Source organism: Diorhabda carinulata, chromosome 1, assembly GCF_026250575.1.
Source record: "Diorhabda carinulata isolate Delta chromosome 1, icDioCari1.1, whole genome shotgun sequence".
In the NCBI taxonomy this organism is placed as follows: Eukaryota; Metazoa; Arthropoda; class Insecta; order Coleoptera; family Chrysomelidae; genus Diorhabda; species Diorhabda carinulata.
The window spans coordinates 14,264,149-14,281,481 of record NC_079460.1 but is presented as its reverse complement, the minus strand read 5'-3'; the positions used below and the strand labels follow the sequence as shown (position 1 = coordinate 14,281,481).

Here is a 17,333-nt window from a genome sequence, read left to right as displayed (position 1 = left end):
TTATTGTTGTTTGTGGATTGGATATCATGTTCTGGATTGATAGAAATAATGTGTGATGGTTTGTCTTTTGTTTGGTTGTTTATATTTGTTAGATTAGTTAACGTCGAGTTGGTGGAGAGTGGTGTATTGGTTGTTTGATTGGAGATTTTTGTTGAGCTTGACGTAATGGGTTCTATTTTTGATGGTGTTTGATAATTTGGTGAGATATAGTTGGGCAAACGTTGGACAAAAGCAATCTTTTGGAAGGTGTTACAAGTCTACGTCTAAGAAGAATCTCGTTATTGACTTCAATCGTACCATTGCATTTTGTTAGGAGCTCGTTTACCTCTTCTTTTGTTGATAGGTATACGCATATTCTATTGTTGGTTATTCTTGATGAAAATATGATTTTATTGGGGTTGATGATAGCGCCTGTGGCTATTAGGTATTCTTCTAGTTTTACTCTGTTTAGTGAGCTAATTACTATTGCTTGATGTTTTGTTGGAAATTTTGTTTTTTGTTGTTTAGTAATAGATGAGTAAGTTTGTGAGGGGTTGTTTGGTGGGGTAGTATAATGATAGTTTGTGTTGTTTTCATCCATCTTCTTTCATTTGGATTACCATATTTTGTACTTAAACCGGTGCTGTTTACTGATAAATGATTTGCTATCGAGATACCAGTTTTGTGTCTCGAATAAAAACTATCGAGTTTGATTTATACTGTTGTGCAAATGTTAAATTCGTTATGATGATTTGAGATTTGCTTACTTTGATGTGGATATATGAGGTTGTCGATTTTCACTAGTGTTTGTAGTTTTTTACTATCACTATGTTTGCACTTATGAAAATTCTGATGACTTCTGATTGGCTAGATGGCAGCCAGTTTCATACGATACTCTACACATCTGTGACAAAATACTTGTCAATACCTAACCTAAAAATATTTTGTACTTGTCTTCCGTAAACTTTGTTTATTCGTTATTTCTTGTTATTGTGCATAGCTTTCAACTTAAAAAAATAGCTCTTATCAGAACTCATTGTATAACTTTTTGATTAAATATGGATGCTACTCCAAGTACCAGCGGTCTTTCTTTTCCACCAAAAACAAATTTTAACTGATCAACCAAAAATCAAGTTTACTGCTGTCGTGTCTAAAATTGTTACAACGATGGGTGAGTTGTAGAAAAATTACATTTTTGTATGAAATTAACTTAAAACATTTTCACTTTTTAGGGATTGCGAAATCGACTGTATATCGTACGATAAAAGAATATCGAAGTACGGGAACAGTTGTTAGTCCAAAACATTCTGGAGGTCGTCCAGGCCTTGTTAAAACATTTGATGAAACTAGTAAAAATATCATTCGACGAATTGTACATAGTTTCTTTTTTAAAAACGAGATCCCCACATTGAACAAAATTTTAAATGAAATTAAGAAAAATACGGATTTACAAAATGTCTCTCGTTCATCATTATACTAACTTATGAAAGAAATCAATTTCAAGTAAGTAATTTTGTCATGTTTTATATAAAGGACATCATTATTTTATCATTGCCCACTTTTTTGTTGTAGCTTATGATTTTTTTAACCAACCTAAATAATCTATTTAGTCAAAAAATAATTATTTGTCATACAGGTACTATTATCTCCAATTAAAAAGTGTATCATATTCATACATTAATGTGGATAAAATTAATAAAACTGAAAATAAGTTTCAATTAAAGACAAGCCTATTAAGATGTTAACAAATAATCTTGCATAAGTATAGGAAATTTTAATGGACTTTCCCTTATACAATCTGCAGGCCATTATATTTAAATATACCTATGTTTATCAAATATGGAAATAAAAGTAGGTAGTGTGTGGGTGTCCCTTATTATTTTCTCTTATTTATTTAGTGTGTATTAAATATTCATGTAATATGTATAAATTTTTAGATATTTGAAAAGAAACCGTAAGAGTGTTTTAATAGAACGTGATGATATTGTAAGGTGGAGACTACAATACTTAACATCTATCAAACGTTACAGGTCAGAAGGTAGACCAATTTATTATTTAGGTGAAACCTGGCTAAATGAAAGTCACACAAAAGCAAAAGTTTGGATAGATACAAATATCAAAAATAAAACCCAAGCTTTTAACGAAGGATTATCTACAGGTCTTAAAAGCCCATCAGGAAAAGGTTAGACGTCTTATAATTCTTCATGCTGGATGTGAACAAGGATTTGTTAAAGATGCATTACTCGTTTTTGGACAGTGTTTGAACAATGGTTTTCTGAATTTCTAAAAAATTGCCAGATGGTGCTGTAATTGTAATGGACAATGCATTCTACCATAGCCGTTGAATAGAAAAGGTTCCCACAACATGTTCATGTTTTACATAGTAAGTAGTACTAGTTTTTATTTTGGTATTATAATTTGAAGCATGTCTTTTCAAAACGTAAGTACAATTTTGCCCTAAATTTAGTTTTGTGGTTTTTGAGGAAGTGTCATGCACATGCCCAGAAAAGTTTACAATAGGTGAGGCATGGCACTCCCTACTGAAAAAACAAATATTCAATTTAGAGTGCAATGGCACTTAACAACTTTTTGGAAAAGCAGAAATTGATAAATATAAAATTTGAAATAATCATTAATGCTATAGTTACATGTTCTATTTTATTTTCTTTTGAAACTTGTTTATTGAACATCCCTGGGTATTGCATTGAAAAATGAAATCCTTATACTTTTCGTTTAATATGTTTCTTAATTATTGTTAATAAACAACATTATAGTTTAATATTGCACTTTTTAGTTATTACATTATAAAAGAAATTTTACATTAACAAACAAAACCAAAGAGTTAAAAAAGTTTTATATATTGGTATTAGAACGGATATTTTAAATTGATTTGGGCAAATACATTTTTCAAATATTTTGTTTTTGAACAAACTAATAAATGGGGCAATTTCATTCTTCACATTTTTTTATATTTCCGTTTTTATCTTATCAAATCCGGGTGATTTATTTGTCTTTAAAGAGTTAATAATTAATTTTACTTCATTATCTGTTACAGGCGTCAGATAAAAGGATTTATTAGATATATTTCAATGAGAACTTGGAGTTTTTGGTTTACCCACATTTTTGGAATATTGTTCACCTATTTTCGTAAAAAATCTATTAAATAATTGTGCTTTTTGTTAAGTATCAGAAATTACTTCTTAATATTTTGGAAAATTGTATCGGATAAGGTTTTTATAATTTCTTCAGTAATTAGGTTAACGTCATCAAGTTCATATATGTATGACCAATTTTTATTTATTTTGATTATAATAAAAAAATTCAATTTTTAATTTTTTATATTCAATTTTCTAATATATGTTTTAGTAGTTGGAATAATATATAAATAATTTTTTTTCAAAGCAACAGAAGGTAGCTTTATGATCGTGACATTTATATCTATTACTGCTGCAATTAAGTTATTTTCTAAATGGTTATTTGTTTTAATTACTATATGATCTATGCAACTACGAGAACTTCCGTGTATACGCGGGTTTTTGTTGATTGCACACATAAAATCAAATTTGCCTTTTCTAGATTGATTTTCCAAACCTATAGACAATCCTTTAAAAAAACATCTATTTTGGAGTTTGTATTCAGCCAGGTTTTATCAAGTTAATGAATGGGTATCTGTTCTTGCATATACTCTTTGATGTATTTATTTACTTTTCAGACTAAATAAACAATTTTTTTTTGCTTTCTTTCACATTCAATTAGGAGTATTGAATTTAAGTGTGATTATTGTCAAAAGACCGTCTTAGAAAATGAGATATGTATAACTCCACTGTAGTGAGGAGTGTCTCAGAAATTGCATTAGTTGTACTGTACTGGACAAGACCGTAACAGAGTACCACAATAGTGGTACACAATGGTTGAAGTAACTCAAGGATATAACGCCACGAGAAACAAATACTGTGTTTAACAGTAAACTGAAATGGACAGTGTGAAGAAAGAATCTAGCTTTATTCGAAGACACTGAAGGAGGTCAAAACTGTTAAAATAAAGTGGATGCAATGTATTGGCAAGGCTGAGGGATCCCACAATCTTTAAAACACTCCCTAGCGACGTAGATTCTTTGCGTGAGTTATATTATCGCTTCCACAACGCGTATGGTATTGGTTCAGCCAAAGTTCGTATTCCTATATCAAAATAAATCATTTATTGAGATCTCTCTGTGATAGAGTGTTATCGGTCGAATATAGAAACACCCTGTATATTAACAAATATGTTATATACATAGTTAAAATTTTCTAAAAAAAGATTTATTTTTACCTCTCCACTTATATTGTAGTTTCCCTGATGATGGGAAAACACTTCCCGAAAGCTTGGATTTTTAGTTTAATAAAGTACACAATTTCCAAAATAGGTTTTAATCGTAACTAACAATACTATCTGAAATGAAGATTTTATATGTTACACTGAAAAAACGTCAGCATTTATTTCATGAATTTTGCAATGTAGTATTGTTCCCACGAAAGTATGGAAGTCGTTATATTGCATAACTTAACTTGATTAAAATTGTTGCTAAATAAACAACAATTTTGAAATAATAATAAAAATAAACGATAAAATACAGAGTGAATGATAAAATATAATGTAAACGAAATTGTAAATTAACATGAACAAAAAAAAAGCAAAAAAGATATAATTTCAAGATGTGCAGATAAAAAAGTATGAGTGTATCGAAAACGGTGATAAATTGATATGTACTTGTACAGATATAATTATCGCCAGGACTTATGATATTGAGCGACACTTTAAAAAAAAAATAAAAAGATGTGAGTGAAATGGCAAAAGAAGATAAATCTGAATACATTGCTAAACGTGTATTTAAGCTTTGGAAAACAAATTAAAATTATTAATAAATTCTTGAAGAGTTTTGTTACCAGCAACAATCATGCTACGTCTGCTATATATATATATATATATATATATATATATATATATATATATATATACATATATATATATATATATATATATATATATATACATATATATATATATATATATATATATATATATATATATATATATACATATATATATATATATATATATATATATATATATATATATATATATATATATATATATATTGGAATTTAGCAATTTCTTTTAGGGATGATATTATTAACATGCATTTTTTAATAGTTATTATTTTCAAAGAGAAGGAAGAATTAGGTAAAATTTTTGCCCACATGCAGAAATCAATACTAATATCGCAATATAAAGTTTGAATAAGTTTTTAAATTATTTTTTCATCAAGTGGAGAATTTAATTTTAGTATTTAGTTTATTATATCAGATACAAACCAAAAACATATTTTAATTTGTTTTGTTTTTACAGGGTCGTTAGATGTAGTGGAAGAATATGTAGATATTAAGATGTGGTAGAAAATTATTGATCCCGAAAGAGTGAGTATCAATAATGACCACAGAAAAGTTACTTCACCGATAACTTTTGGTTTCCACCACAAGCACCACTTCAACAAGAGGTTGAAACCCCAGAAAAAAATTAAAGGTAAGTATAATAGATTTACTTACAAGGTCTTAGTAAAAAGGGTCTATCTTTAATATTTGTATCTACCCACAGTACGTTGGGCACGCAATTACGAAAATTCAAGTTATGCCCCCCCCCCGGCGCTTTAGTCTTATTGTACTCCGCTTACATACAGATTTCTGGTCAAGTTTTTCGGATTATCAAGACGGAAGTTTTAATTCAATGTCTGGAAGCAGCCAGTGTTTTTCGGGTTTCGCCGATGCACAACAGAAAGTTATTGGCCAGTTGAAAGCTATAGGACTTGTAGTAATTGAAACACTATGTGACCAAGGGTCTACAGATGTAGCTTCCATCAACGGTTTGAGAAAAAGCAAAGTCGAAAGGCCAATATGTTCACAGTACGGGGGCAGGAGATCGTTCACATCAATCACTTTCCTCATTTATTGAAGAAGGTCTTGGTCTCATATTTTGCAGTCCTACATTATAGATTAGCAACAAGCACCTTTTGTGTAATGTTTCAAGCTAACTGATGAACACGTTTTACCTTCCAAAATCCAAAAAATGAAGGTGAAACATGCTTCACAGGTGTTCAGTCATATCTGTGCTAGCGATATGTACGTCTGGACTGATATGGCACGTAGACATGTTGGATTTGGCCGATCTTGGCCTTATGAAACAGCTACCCTCCTCCTGGCAAACCATTGTGTCATGTAGTAACTAAATCATCTGGCCATAAAGATGATAATCTCTTGTGTAAAATGGCATACAAAAATTCAATAACATACAAAAAAAATTGTATAATGGTAGTTTCATAATAATTATGTATTTATTCTGTTTATTCTATCCACATTCTTTTAAAGTGTGAGACACTACGGAACTCCAGAACACTACACCTAAGAGCGCATGAAATAGAAGCGAAGATATCTGACAGATACAGCAATCTCACATTATGAACTTTCCAAAAGGAGTAAGATTAATAGTTCAGCTGCAAGCACTGAGGATCCCCGGTATTGTAGCAATAAAAGGGGACATAATAGATACTTTGGGTCACGGTGTATATAATTCTCTAATATATATATGTGCGTACATGTTTTTATCTATATGTTTATTTTGAATTTGAGTGTAATAAAAAACTGTCGTTTGTCTCATTTTGTTTTGTTTCATTTATGAAATCCCATTCTCTTCATTAGTAAAAATGAAAGGATACATCATATTTAAAACCAATTTTAGACCAGTTAATTTTCGAAGCAATTCAATAGATTTATATCAACCAAAAATATCACGATCGTTTTAGTTGATACTGGATGAAATATTTGAATTTGAAATATGCCCTCAAAAAAAGTAAGGAAACTGTTTCCATGTATGTTTAGTACTGATAATGAAACAGGAGATGGCGCTAAAACGGGAACTCGAATTGGCTATTTAAAGTATGTGGTTAACCTGGGCGTTCAACACGTTCCCGATCGCTACCGGTAGGTAGCAGTAGCCCCACGCAGTAGCGTGATAGACAAAATGTTCTGTGTATTGTGTTTTTTTATAAATAGAAGTTGTCACAAATAAGTGGATTAATTTATTGTTAATACCTATTTTACATTTTTACTTAATGCTTTCTGTTACAGGTATTGGTTGTTCCTACATATTTCCTCTTCAATATAATGTTAGTTTAGATGCTTGATATCATCCTAATTTTTTAAAGTAAAATGAAATTATATTGATATTTACAAAGCTTCTCATTGGAAATAATCATTGCTGTATGGTTACAGTTTAAAATAAACAATCTTGTTCATCCATATTCTATTGTTTGGTATTTGGATTGATTTGTAGATCATACTTACTTAATATGATTTTTTTTAGAACAAAACCATTTCATATCTTTAAATTCATCGGAGTTCACTGACAACTACTTAATGTTTTGTGAATAATTTGGTAATTATATCAGGTATTTAATAGATGCAACATCGATAAGATTTTAAGTAAACAAGAATTAATTAGCCAAATATTTATCCATGTCCTCACCCGTTTATAGTTATTATTTTTGCTCTCCGAGAAACTACCTTTCGCCACGTTTAACGCTTGAAAATTGGTTATTATATTAAATATTTTAAATTATGTATGAAATCAATACTCTGGTGACGGGTTTTCGTTGTTTTTTCTACATCTATATTAAAAATTAGCTATGGCCAAGAAGTCCAACATGGTTCAAAAAATAACATTTATTTTTCTTGTTTACATAATATGGTACAATTTTGATTGAGCATGGCTTAAGCAATATGTATATTTTCAATGATACTTAAATTATAACGATGATGTCATGAAAAAATAGCTGAAGCTCTTTCACACTAATTAAAATAAATATTCACATTACATACTGATAAATTGAAAGTCGATAATTCTGCTCCTTTTAAAAATGAAAATGAGAAAGTCGCTTGATCTGAATTACTAATTACCTAATTTAAAACTTAGTACCGATTAGGTAGATTGATAAAGTTGATAAAGTAGAGGATGCTAGTAGTAAACGAAGTAAAAATTAGGTAACTACCAATATCTATTAATTTTCATATAAAACACTTAGTATACTATTATTACATAAATGTTACGTGAACATAATTTGGAGCAAGTCGTTCGTTAGTCAGCGTTATTATAGCGCATAGAGCTTTGAATTCTTGAATTTTAAACTTCGCTAGATGATACGACGTTAAGTGAGAAGGCAGCAAAAGTTTCTCCTTTCTTTCCAATTGCTTTTGCTTGGTATTGTCCAATGTCATTGGAATTGCATGATAATATTTGTAAAGTGTAGCGTTTTCCGTCAGCGGTAAAGTTGTATTTAGCGCTGCTTGCCTTTATGGCTTTTCCATCTTTCAACCAGTTTATCTGCAATGGTTCATCTTCTGTCTCAGCTACAAAGGTTGCTGATTCACCTTCAGATACCTTTAAATATAAAAGATTTTGAATAGAAAACATAATATCTGTCAGTACTTAATATTATAGGTAGATTACATTTCGGTTTTCATAGTAGAACATGGTAAATTCGACCCAATACTAGGTATATTATACGCAAAAAAATGATTTCTGAATTTACACCACTAAGATTATATCAACGGAAGCACAAAACTTACCGTGGCGGAAATCGGGAATGTTTTGAAAACGGGGCTTTTGGGTTGTTCCCCTGGAACAAGAACATTTAGTGTACAACTGCTGAAACTTTCTCCAGCATCATTAAAGGCTTCACAAGTGTAGACGCCAGCATCTTCAGGAAAGATTTCGGCGATTATTAATTTATAGATATTAGCTTCATTTGTGTATTGGAAATCTTTGGATGGTTTGATTTCTTTGTTGTTATGCAACCAGACAACATCAAATTTGTTTGCTCCTATAATACGACAAGATAATGTTACTGGTTTCCCATCATCTACAAAAGCAGATTTGAAGTGGTCCACTATTCTTGGTGGTTTATCTTCAGACTTTTTCTTGCCATTTTCTGCATTTACCATTGCTGAAAATAAAAATATATTTTTGCTTAAACTGAATCGGTATATATATATATATATATATATATATATATATATATATATATATATATATATATATATATATATATTTATATAATAGAGAAATTATATCTCGAACTTACGTTTAATTTTAAGCTTGCACTTCGTTTCGGCAACTCCTACGGAATTGGTAGCTTGGCAAACGTACTCTCCTTCATCTTCTGGATATACTTCATTGATATGTAATTTTGCGATTCCGTTCTTGTATTTAAGGTCAACAACTTCGGAAGAACTTAAAACTTTACCATTTTTAGTCCAAACAATTTGAGGTTCTGGGTCTCCTTTCACATGTGCTGTGAGTGTTAAGCTGTCTCCATCAGTAATTGTCAAATCAGATAAACTTCTAGTAAATTGTGGGATATACATGGTTGAATCGTCAGGCACTGAAAAATTTTTGAACACAAATAAATATATCGTTCAATAAATTTAAGTTGGAAATCAACTTACATGCTAATTCCTTCGTTGCATTTCTAGATCTGTTTGGACTTCCCGTAGAATCCAATCTGCCATATTTTCTAGACGTCCTTTTATCTCCATCTCCGACGCTAAGATTAGATGAAGAATGTGCTAAACTATTCATACTAGGATTATTCGATTTGGGCTGCAATGGATTAATTGAAGGAATGAGTTTCTTTACAGTTACCGAAACTGGAGCTGGTTTTATGGGTTGTTCTATATGCTTTCTGTCACCAGAGTATAATATTTTGTTGGCCAACTCTGTTTGTTCTGGAGTACTTGATGCACCTTCTACTATTACTACACAAGAAGTTTCGTCAACTCCATGCTGGTTAGTAGCTATACATGTGTATTTTCCTGAATCAGAAGGTCTACATCCCACTATTTCCATGGTTATAACACCATCAGAATGGGTCATTGAATATTCGTATTTACTAAGTTCTCTTTTGTCTTTATACCATTTAACAGTTGGGAAAGGTTTTCCACTCAAACAACACAGCAATTTGCATGTATCACGTTCTTGCATAACACGAGGTCTAAGTAAGAATGTGAAGCTTGGGGCACATTCTTTTTCTTCTCTCCACAAGGTATATGGTAGTGCTTCTCGTTTGCGTATAACTGGCGCTTCTGATTTGTATTCAGGTATAACTTTAGGAAGTGCTGCAAAAATAGTAAATGTTAAAACGGGTATTTGAAATGTTTGGCATATAACAAAATAATATGATGATAACTCACGTTGAACATTAAGGAATACTACTTCTTCTCTAGCACCATAGTGATTTTCAGCTCTAATAATATATTCTCCTCTATCTTGTAGTTTAGCTCGGTTTATCACAAAATAATAATCATCACCAGCGTACCTCTTCATGAATTTGACACTTTGTCTTAATTCTACGTTATTATGGTACCAACTAACCGTAGGAGTAGCAACACCAATAACCCTACAGTAGAATTTAACACTTTGTCCTTCATAACAGAAAGCACTTTGAGGTTTGATGACAAATCTTGGTGCAGCTTGTCTGCGATCTATAGTGGAAGGAATGAAAAATTTGCATTAAATTCATATTGTGAAGGATATCTGACAGTTGTTATAAGAGATAAACTGGTTGTAAATAACAACTTTAGTGTAATCAATGAGATTATAAAATTATATAATACTACTTAATTAATCATATAAGAACTGTTTCATTGTACAGAACATTTGATTTATCTGCGAACTTACCAAAGTAGGCATCATGTATTTTATATTTCTCTATTAATAGTTTTCTTAGAGATGAGTACTCTGAAAGTCTTCCAATAGGTAGTGCAAATGAATTCCAAGCATCATATTTAGAACGAATCTTGTCTCGTATATGAATATATCTGGATTGGTCGATGACATCAGTCCAATCACTATGGTCTCCACTGAGCCATGCATGTAAGAGACATTCTTGAGCAGTCATTCGTTTTCTACAATTAAAAATGGAATAAGATAAATAGCATATGTTGAAATAAAATTGAAGTAAGTCACTTACTCTTTATTTTTAAGTAGTAATCTACGAATAAAGTCTTTGCCTTCTTCAGAAACATTGGCAAACGCTTCTTCATCGAAGTCCCAATCACAAGCCTTAACATTTTTCAATGTTTCGATGTCGTTTTCACCAGCAAATGGCGATAATCCACTTAACAGAACATATCCTAACACACCAACTGCCCACATATCTGTATAAAATCCTACAGGTTCCCTCTCAACAATTTCAGGTGCTGCAAATTCAGCAGTACCAGTAGAAATCTTAACGATCTCATTAGGATCTAGTTTAGTAGCTAATCCAAAATCGATTAATTTGATATTTGTGCTTTTTCGTGTTTGGCACATAATGTTTTCTGGTTTGATATCAAGATGGATGATATTTCTCTCATGCATATGCTTGATACCTTCACAAATTTGTCTCATGTAGTTAATTACTTCAGCTTCAGACATTTGATACCCTTCTGCAGTTATTCTTTCGAAGAGTTCACCTCCTGATAAGAATTCATAGATTAATACCATCTCGTCATCATCTTCGAATGCGTCGTGCAAATTAATTAGTTTAGGATGATGTAACTGATTCATAATATCAATTTCTTTTCTAATAAGTTCTTTCTCCATTGCATGGGAAACTGGAATGAATTTTGCAGCGAAAATGTTACCCGTCTTCCGTTCTCGGCATCTGTGTACAACACCAAATGCACCAGTCCCGATTTCTTCCAAAATATCGTAGTCATCATACACTGATCTAGTTTTAATTTCAACGGGCTGTGGAACAAATTTTGAATAAATATCAAATACATAATTATCATAGTCTTTAACTTGCTCTTTATGAGATTCGCGAATCTTTTTACCATTTTCATCAACCTTGTATTTTCTCTTTTCTACTTGTTTCTTTATAGTATCCTTCATTGTTACGAGATTACTAAGATCTGACGGATCAGATCGCCCATAAATGTTTTCAGCATATACTCTGAATTCATATTGATGTCCTGGAGTTAACCCACTTACTGCGATAGTGGTTAATCGTGTGTTTCCCACTCTTATCCAAGTCGATAACGGATGCTCTCTCCTTTCAACGAGATAGTTCGTGATATTGCTACCACCATCCCATACAGGAGCTTTCCAGGTTAGTGCTAAAGAGTCATGGCCAATATTATCAGCAGCTGGAAAACGGGGTGGATCAGGACGATCAGCAATTTGAATCTTTATAATAGTGGTATCTTGTCCCAGTTCATTTTCGGCTGTGATTCTGTATGGTCCACTATCTAGTTTGCTAGCATCACGAATAGTAAGAATAGCGTGTCTATCTTTAACTTCTACGTGGTAATGACCTCCTGATTCAATCAATTCACCTTCTCTTATCCACGTGATTTTTGGTCTGGGAAAACCAGTGAATGGAATTTTAATAACAACATTTTCACCTTTGTCAAAGTATGCAGAGTCACGGAAACGTGGAGGAATGTTCAGTTTTGGAGCAGCTAAAAAACAGTCAAATTAGGATTATTTCTTGATAAATCCTCTTGATTCTAGGTCTTTTCTTATAGAAAATTGGTTTCAAGGAACAGGTTAAATTTTAAAGTTTCGGTGTTTCGGTGTTTTTAGGTTTTTTATCTGTTCTTTGAAACTAATTCTATCAAAACAGACCTAAAATCAAGGAGATTTATCAAGAAAAACATATAGAAAGGTCTAAGAAGTAGAAAATTTAAGGAAATTAATTGAATAACTTACTCATTATCAATAATTCAGCACGTGTAGATTTGATTCCAGCTTTGTTACTAGCTCTGCATACATATTCATCGGCATCTTCACCAAAAACATCGTGAATTATAAGATGATGTACTTCTCCTTCGCTATAAATATGGTATCTTGAACCACTGGTAATTTCTCTAGCTCCTTTATACCAAGTAATGTGAGGTGTAGGATTTCCAGTAATTGTACATTCGAATTTTGCATTATGATTCTGAATGCATTGAGCATTCTTAAGAGGTTTGATAATTTCTGGAGGTGTAGCCGCTAATGGATCTTTGATTTCAACACTATTAGAGGCACTAGACGGTGACGAAATACCAGCTTTATTCTGAGCAAATACTCTGAATTCATACTTACGACCCTCAATCAGATTGGAAATATTAATTTGTGTTGGTAAGCAAAGTGAAACATTCACTCGTTGCCATGTTGCACTGCCAACTTCACATTTATCGATCCAATAACCTTGAATTCTAGCTCCTCCATCAATTTCAGGTTTGGACCATTCAAGATTAACAAAGTCTCCTCCCACTTGGGTAACTTTAGGTATTCCAGGGGGCCCAGGTGGATCAAATGGAGCTCTGACTTTAACTGGATTGACACCATCAAGTGGCGGCCCTGCACCATTGTCGTTAACAGCCATTATTCGGAATAAATATTCTTGTCCCTCTGTTAGTCCTTGTACAGTGAAGTTAGTATCCCTACAAGAGCTAGAAACAGTTATCCAGTGGGTTCCTAGGACATCTTTCCTTTCAACTATGTAGTGGGTCACCCTTAAACCACCATCATAACTGGGTGGTTTCCATGCCAAACTGCAAGTATGTTTTGTAATTTCAGTCGTTTCCAGTGGGCCATTTGGTGGACCAGGTAAACCAGTAATATATACATTAAAGCTACCTGATGCACTTCCACTATCATTTTTCACAGTTAAGTTGTAATTTCCGGCATCATTTTTATTAATATCTTTTATAAATATAATAATATAATCATCGAATACTGTATATCTGATGTGTGTAGAGTCATCGACAGCCTGTCCATTCTTCAATAAGATAACATCAAGAGGTTGGTCACCTGAGTAGTAAATTTTGATCTTAGTGTTATCTCCTTCAGCTAAATATAAATCATCTGGTAGACGTTCAATTCTTGGAGGTGTTCCAATTTTTAAACGAGCTGTGGTTGTTACTGCTCCAAGAGTGTTACTAGCTTCGCAAGTATAATCACCTTCGTCAATCCCAAGAAGGTCTAAAATGTGAAGGAATGCAGTTCCTCCTTTGATTTCGGTTCTAAATCTACCAGAAATTTTAATTTCACGACCATTTTTAATCCATCTGAAGCATGGTTCAGGTTTTCCTGCAGATTCACATTCTAGAGTGACCGATTTACCAAGAGGTGCTAATGTGTTGTTAAGACGACGTATCCAGTACGGTTTTTCACCTCCAAGAACTTCACAAACTTTAACAGGTGTGGTACAATTACTAGGTTCACTCTTTCCAGCAGTGTTTATGGCGAAAATTCTAAATTCATATTCAGATTTATCCATGAGACTTAGAACTGTATAATTATTATCAGTAACATTGTAATCATTACATTTTGTCCACAACGGAGAACCAATTTCGCGTTTTTCAATAATGTAACCTGTAATACGGGACCCTCCGTCACTGACTGGTGGCTCCCAAGTTAAATCTACGTAACCTTTACCGACGTTAATTACTTTAGGGTTTCTTGGAGGAGATGGGACATTATATTTGCCTTTCAGTTTGAATGAAGTCGATGAGGCTGAAGGTTTACTAAAACCTGCAGCATTCTTTGCGCGTACTCTAAATTCATACTCATGTCCGCTTGTTAAATTGAATAAGTCAAAATGGGTGTCTTTGATTAGATAATCGCTTGCACTTTGCCAATGTGTATCATGAACTATATCACGGTATTCAAGTTTATAGCCTTGAATGCGTGAACCTCCATCATTATTAGGTTTATCCCAACTCAAATATATTGTAGATAAATCCCAGTCAGTGACGCGAGGAGCACCTGGTGGCTCAGGAACTGTAAATGGATATTTAGCAGTAACAGGTTCTGTGCTCTCTAGTGGTGCACTCACACCATATTGATTTTCTGCTCTAATTCTGAAGCTATATTTTTTATTCGGTTCTAAACTCATTACATCGTAATGCGTATTACGTACAAAACTGCTAACTTTCACCCAAATACCGCTTGTGTCAAGTTTTTCGACAATGTAGTTTGTTATTGGTGAACCACCGTCATCTGTTGGTGGCCTCCACGCTAATGAACAATTATCAGGAGTCACATCGGATATATCAAGTGGACCTTGAGGTGGTAGAGGCTTATCCACAACTAATACTCTGCATGAAGCAGAATCTGAACCTTCAGAATTGGTCAATTTAATTGTATAACTACCAGTGTCAGATCGCTTAGCGCATTTGTTGACAAACATACATGCAGTGTCAGTGGTATCCATTTTAATTCTACTATCAGACAGAACTTCATCTCCATTAATACACCAAGATGCTTTAGGCTTAGGTGTAGCTGTGAATGGTACAGTGATTTTGAGCTCTTCTCCAGCAATCACAATCATGTCCCGAATACTTAAATCTGAAGTTATTTTTGGTGCACTGGGAGCTGCTCTAGCACATATAGCATCAGATGCTGAACTCCAAGGTCCTTGTCCAGCAGCGTTTATTGCCGCTACTCTAAACTCGTATTCGTGATTTTCGATCAAATTAATGACTTTAAAAGTTGTGTCTGGAACTTGAGCATGGCATGCTTTAGTCCATTTATCTTCAGTAATTAGTCGTTTTTCTATTACATAACCGGTAATTGGAGAACCACCATCATGTCTTGGTTTAGCCCAAGTTATCGTAATGGAATCTTCAGTAGTTTCAATACTTCTAGGTACCCCAGGAGCCCCAGGAGGATCAAACGGATGTCTAGCTTTAATAGGTTCAGATGTAACAGCCGGTTCTGATTGTCCATATTGATTCTCGGCCATAACTCTAAAATCATATTCTTTTCCAAGCGTAAGATTACGTATTCTAACAAATGGAACTGTAACATAACTACTAACTTTAGTCCAAGTTTGTGATTTAGCTTCTTTTTTTTCTATGTTATAATTCGTAATTTCGGCGCCACCGTTATCTTTAGGCGGTTGCCAATAAAGTGTAAGTGCATCTCCTGCAAATTCATCGGTCCGTAGGTTCTCAGGTTTTCCAGGTCGGTCTAATACTTTAACATTTATGGTAGCAGTATCAAAACCGGATGGATTCTTTAATTGTAATCTGTACTGACCACTGTCAGACCTTTTAGAATTCTTTACTATAATACTAGCATAATCATCTGCCAATTGTGGGAATACCCGACTATCAGATTCATCAAGAAGTTTGTCGTTAGCAAACCATGATGCTGTGGGCTTAGGAAAGCCAACGTATGGTACGTGGATACTAAAATCTTCCCCAGCTCGAACAGTAATATCCCTAACGCCTGCTAAATCCATACGAGGTTTATTCGGCTGTTCTTCCACTTTTATGTTGCTACTGGGTTTACTAGGACCTGATTTACCTACATCGTTGACTGCTACAAGTCTAAATTGATATGTTTCACCTTCAATTAGATTTGGTACTGTATAAATCGTATCATTAACTGGTGTAGAATTAACATCGTCCCATTTATCACTGGTAACAAGTCGTTTTTGTACAATATAACCTCTAATTTTAGATCCACCGTCATTTCTTGGTGTTCTCCAGGACAGAGTAACACTGTCTTTTGTGATGCGGTCAGCTTTTGGTGGCTCAGGAGCATCTGGTGCGAATTTTTGAGTTTGAGCAGTAATTGGTTCAGTTGGTTTACTTGGCTCTCCAGGACCAGCCTCATTGACAGCCACAACACGAAATTCATATTTATTATCTTCTCGCAAATCTTGTACAGTATATTGGACATTAGGAGTCGGATATGTATTAACCTTTATCCAATCCCCTCCTCTTTCACGTTTTTCTATGTAATAACCAGTAATTGGTTTACCGCCTGTTGCAGTCGGTGGCTTCCATTTAAGTGAACAAGTAGATGAAGAATAGCCAGTAACTTCTGGTTGACTTGGTGGACCAGGTGGATCAAATGGACTTTTGGCCACAACTGGCTTACCTTCCAGTGGTTCAGAAACACCATAAATATTTTCAGCTCGAACTCTAAATACATATTTTTTTCTCTCAGTTAAACCACGTGCAGTGAATGATGGTTTGGGACAAAAGCCTGGACATGGACGCCAGCTATCTGTGCCGAATTCGCTAACTTCTACAATATATCCAGTAAGATCACCACCACCATCATCATTTGGTGGATTCCAAGATAACGATATTGTATCTTGAGTTGTTGCTGTGTATTGTAACGGTCCTTTGGGAATTCCAGGTTTATCAACAACAATAACTTCAATATCTGCCTCATCAGTACCATATTCATTGGATGCTTTAATTGTGTAAGTACCAGTATCGTCTCTATTTGATGATTCAACACGAAGTCTACTATTTTCACTTGTAGTTTCAGTC

The 17,333-nt window shown here is 33.4% G+C and overlaps 2 protein-coding genes and 1 pseudogene across 25 annotated transcripts in view; 1 reads left to right on the top strand and 2 right to left on the bottom strand.

The window, feature by feature from the left end:
* The window catches only part of LOC130900911 (actin depolymerising venom protein gelsolin 1-like), a 42,369-nt gene extending 34,945 nt beyond the window's left edge, over window positions 1-7,424 (bottom strand). The window contains exon 1 of one of the 3 annotated variants that reach the window (XM_057811906.1): window positions 7,356-7,424. The gene's annotated coding sequence lies outside the window, so the exon portion shown is untranslated. Of the gene's footprint in view, window positions 1-746; window positions 888-4,290; window positions 4,493-7,355 lie in introns of those variants that run through there. The other 2 variants (XM_057811872.1, XM_057811895.1) reach the window with 2 other exon arrangements.
* On the top strand, window positions 541-2,266 carry LOC130894662 (uncharacterized; annotated as a pseudogene).
* A 291-nt stretch (window positions 7,425-7,715) lies between the features above and the next one.
* LOC130900794 (twitchin) overlaps window positions 7,716-17,333 on the bottom strand; it is an 81,964-nt gene continuing 72,346 nt past the window's right edge. For all 22 annotated transcript variants that reach the window (XM_057811669.1, XM_057811776.1, XM_057811784.1 and 19 more), the window contains 8 exons: window positions 12,763-17,332; window positions 11,039-12,512; window positions 10,747-10,973; window positions 10,260-10,550; window positions 9,516-10,184; window positions 9,152-9,451; window positions 8,637-9,013; window positions 7,716-8,448 (listed from right to left, as the gene is read on the bottom strand). In XM_057811669.1, coding sequence (XP_057667652.1) covers window positions 8,191-8,448; window positions 8,637-9,013; window positions 9,152-9,451; window positions 9,516-10,184; window positions 10,260-10,550; window positions 10,747-10,973; window positions 11,039-12,512; window positions 12,763-17,332 — 8,166 coding nt within the window. In that variant the 3' untranslated portion in view covers window positions 7,716-8,190. The remainder of the gene's footprint in view (window positions 8,449-8,636; window positions 9,014-9,151; window positions 9,452-9,515; window positions 10,185-10,259; window positions 10,551-10,746; window positions 10,974-11,038; window positions 12,513-12,762; window position 17,333) is intronic.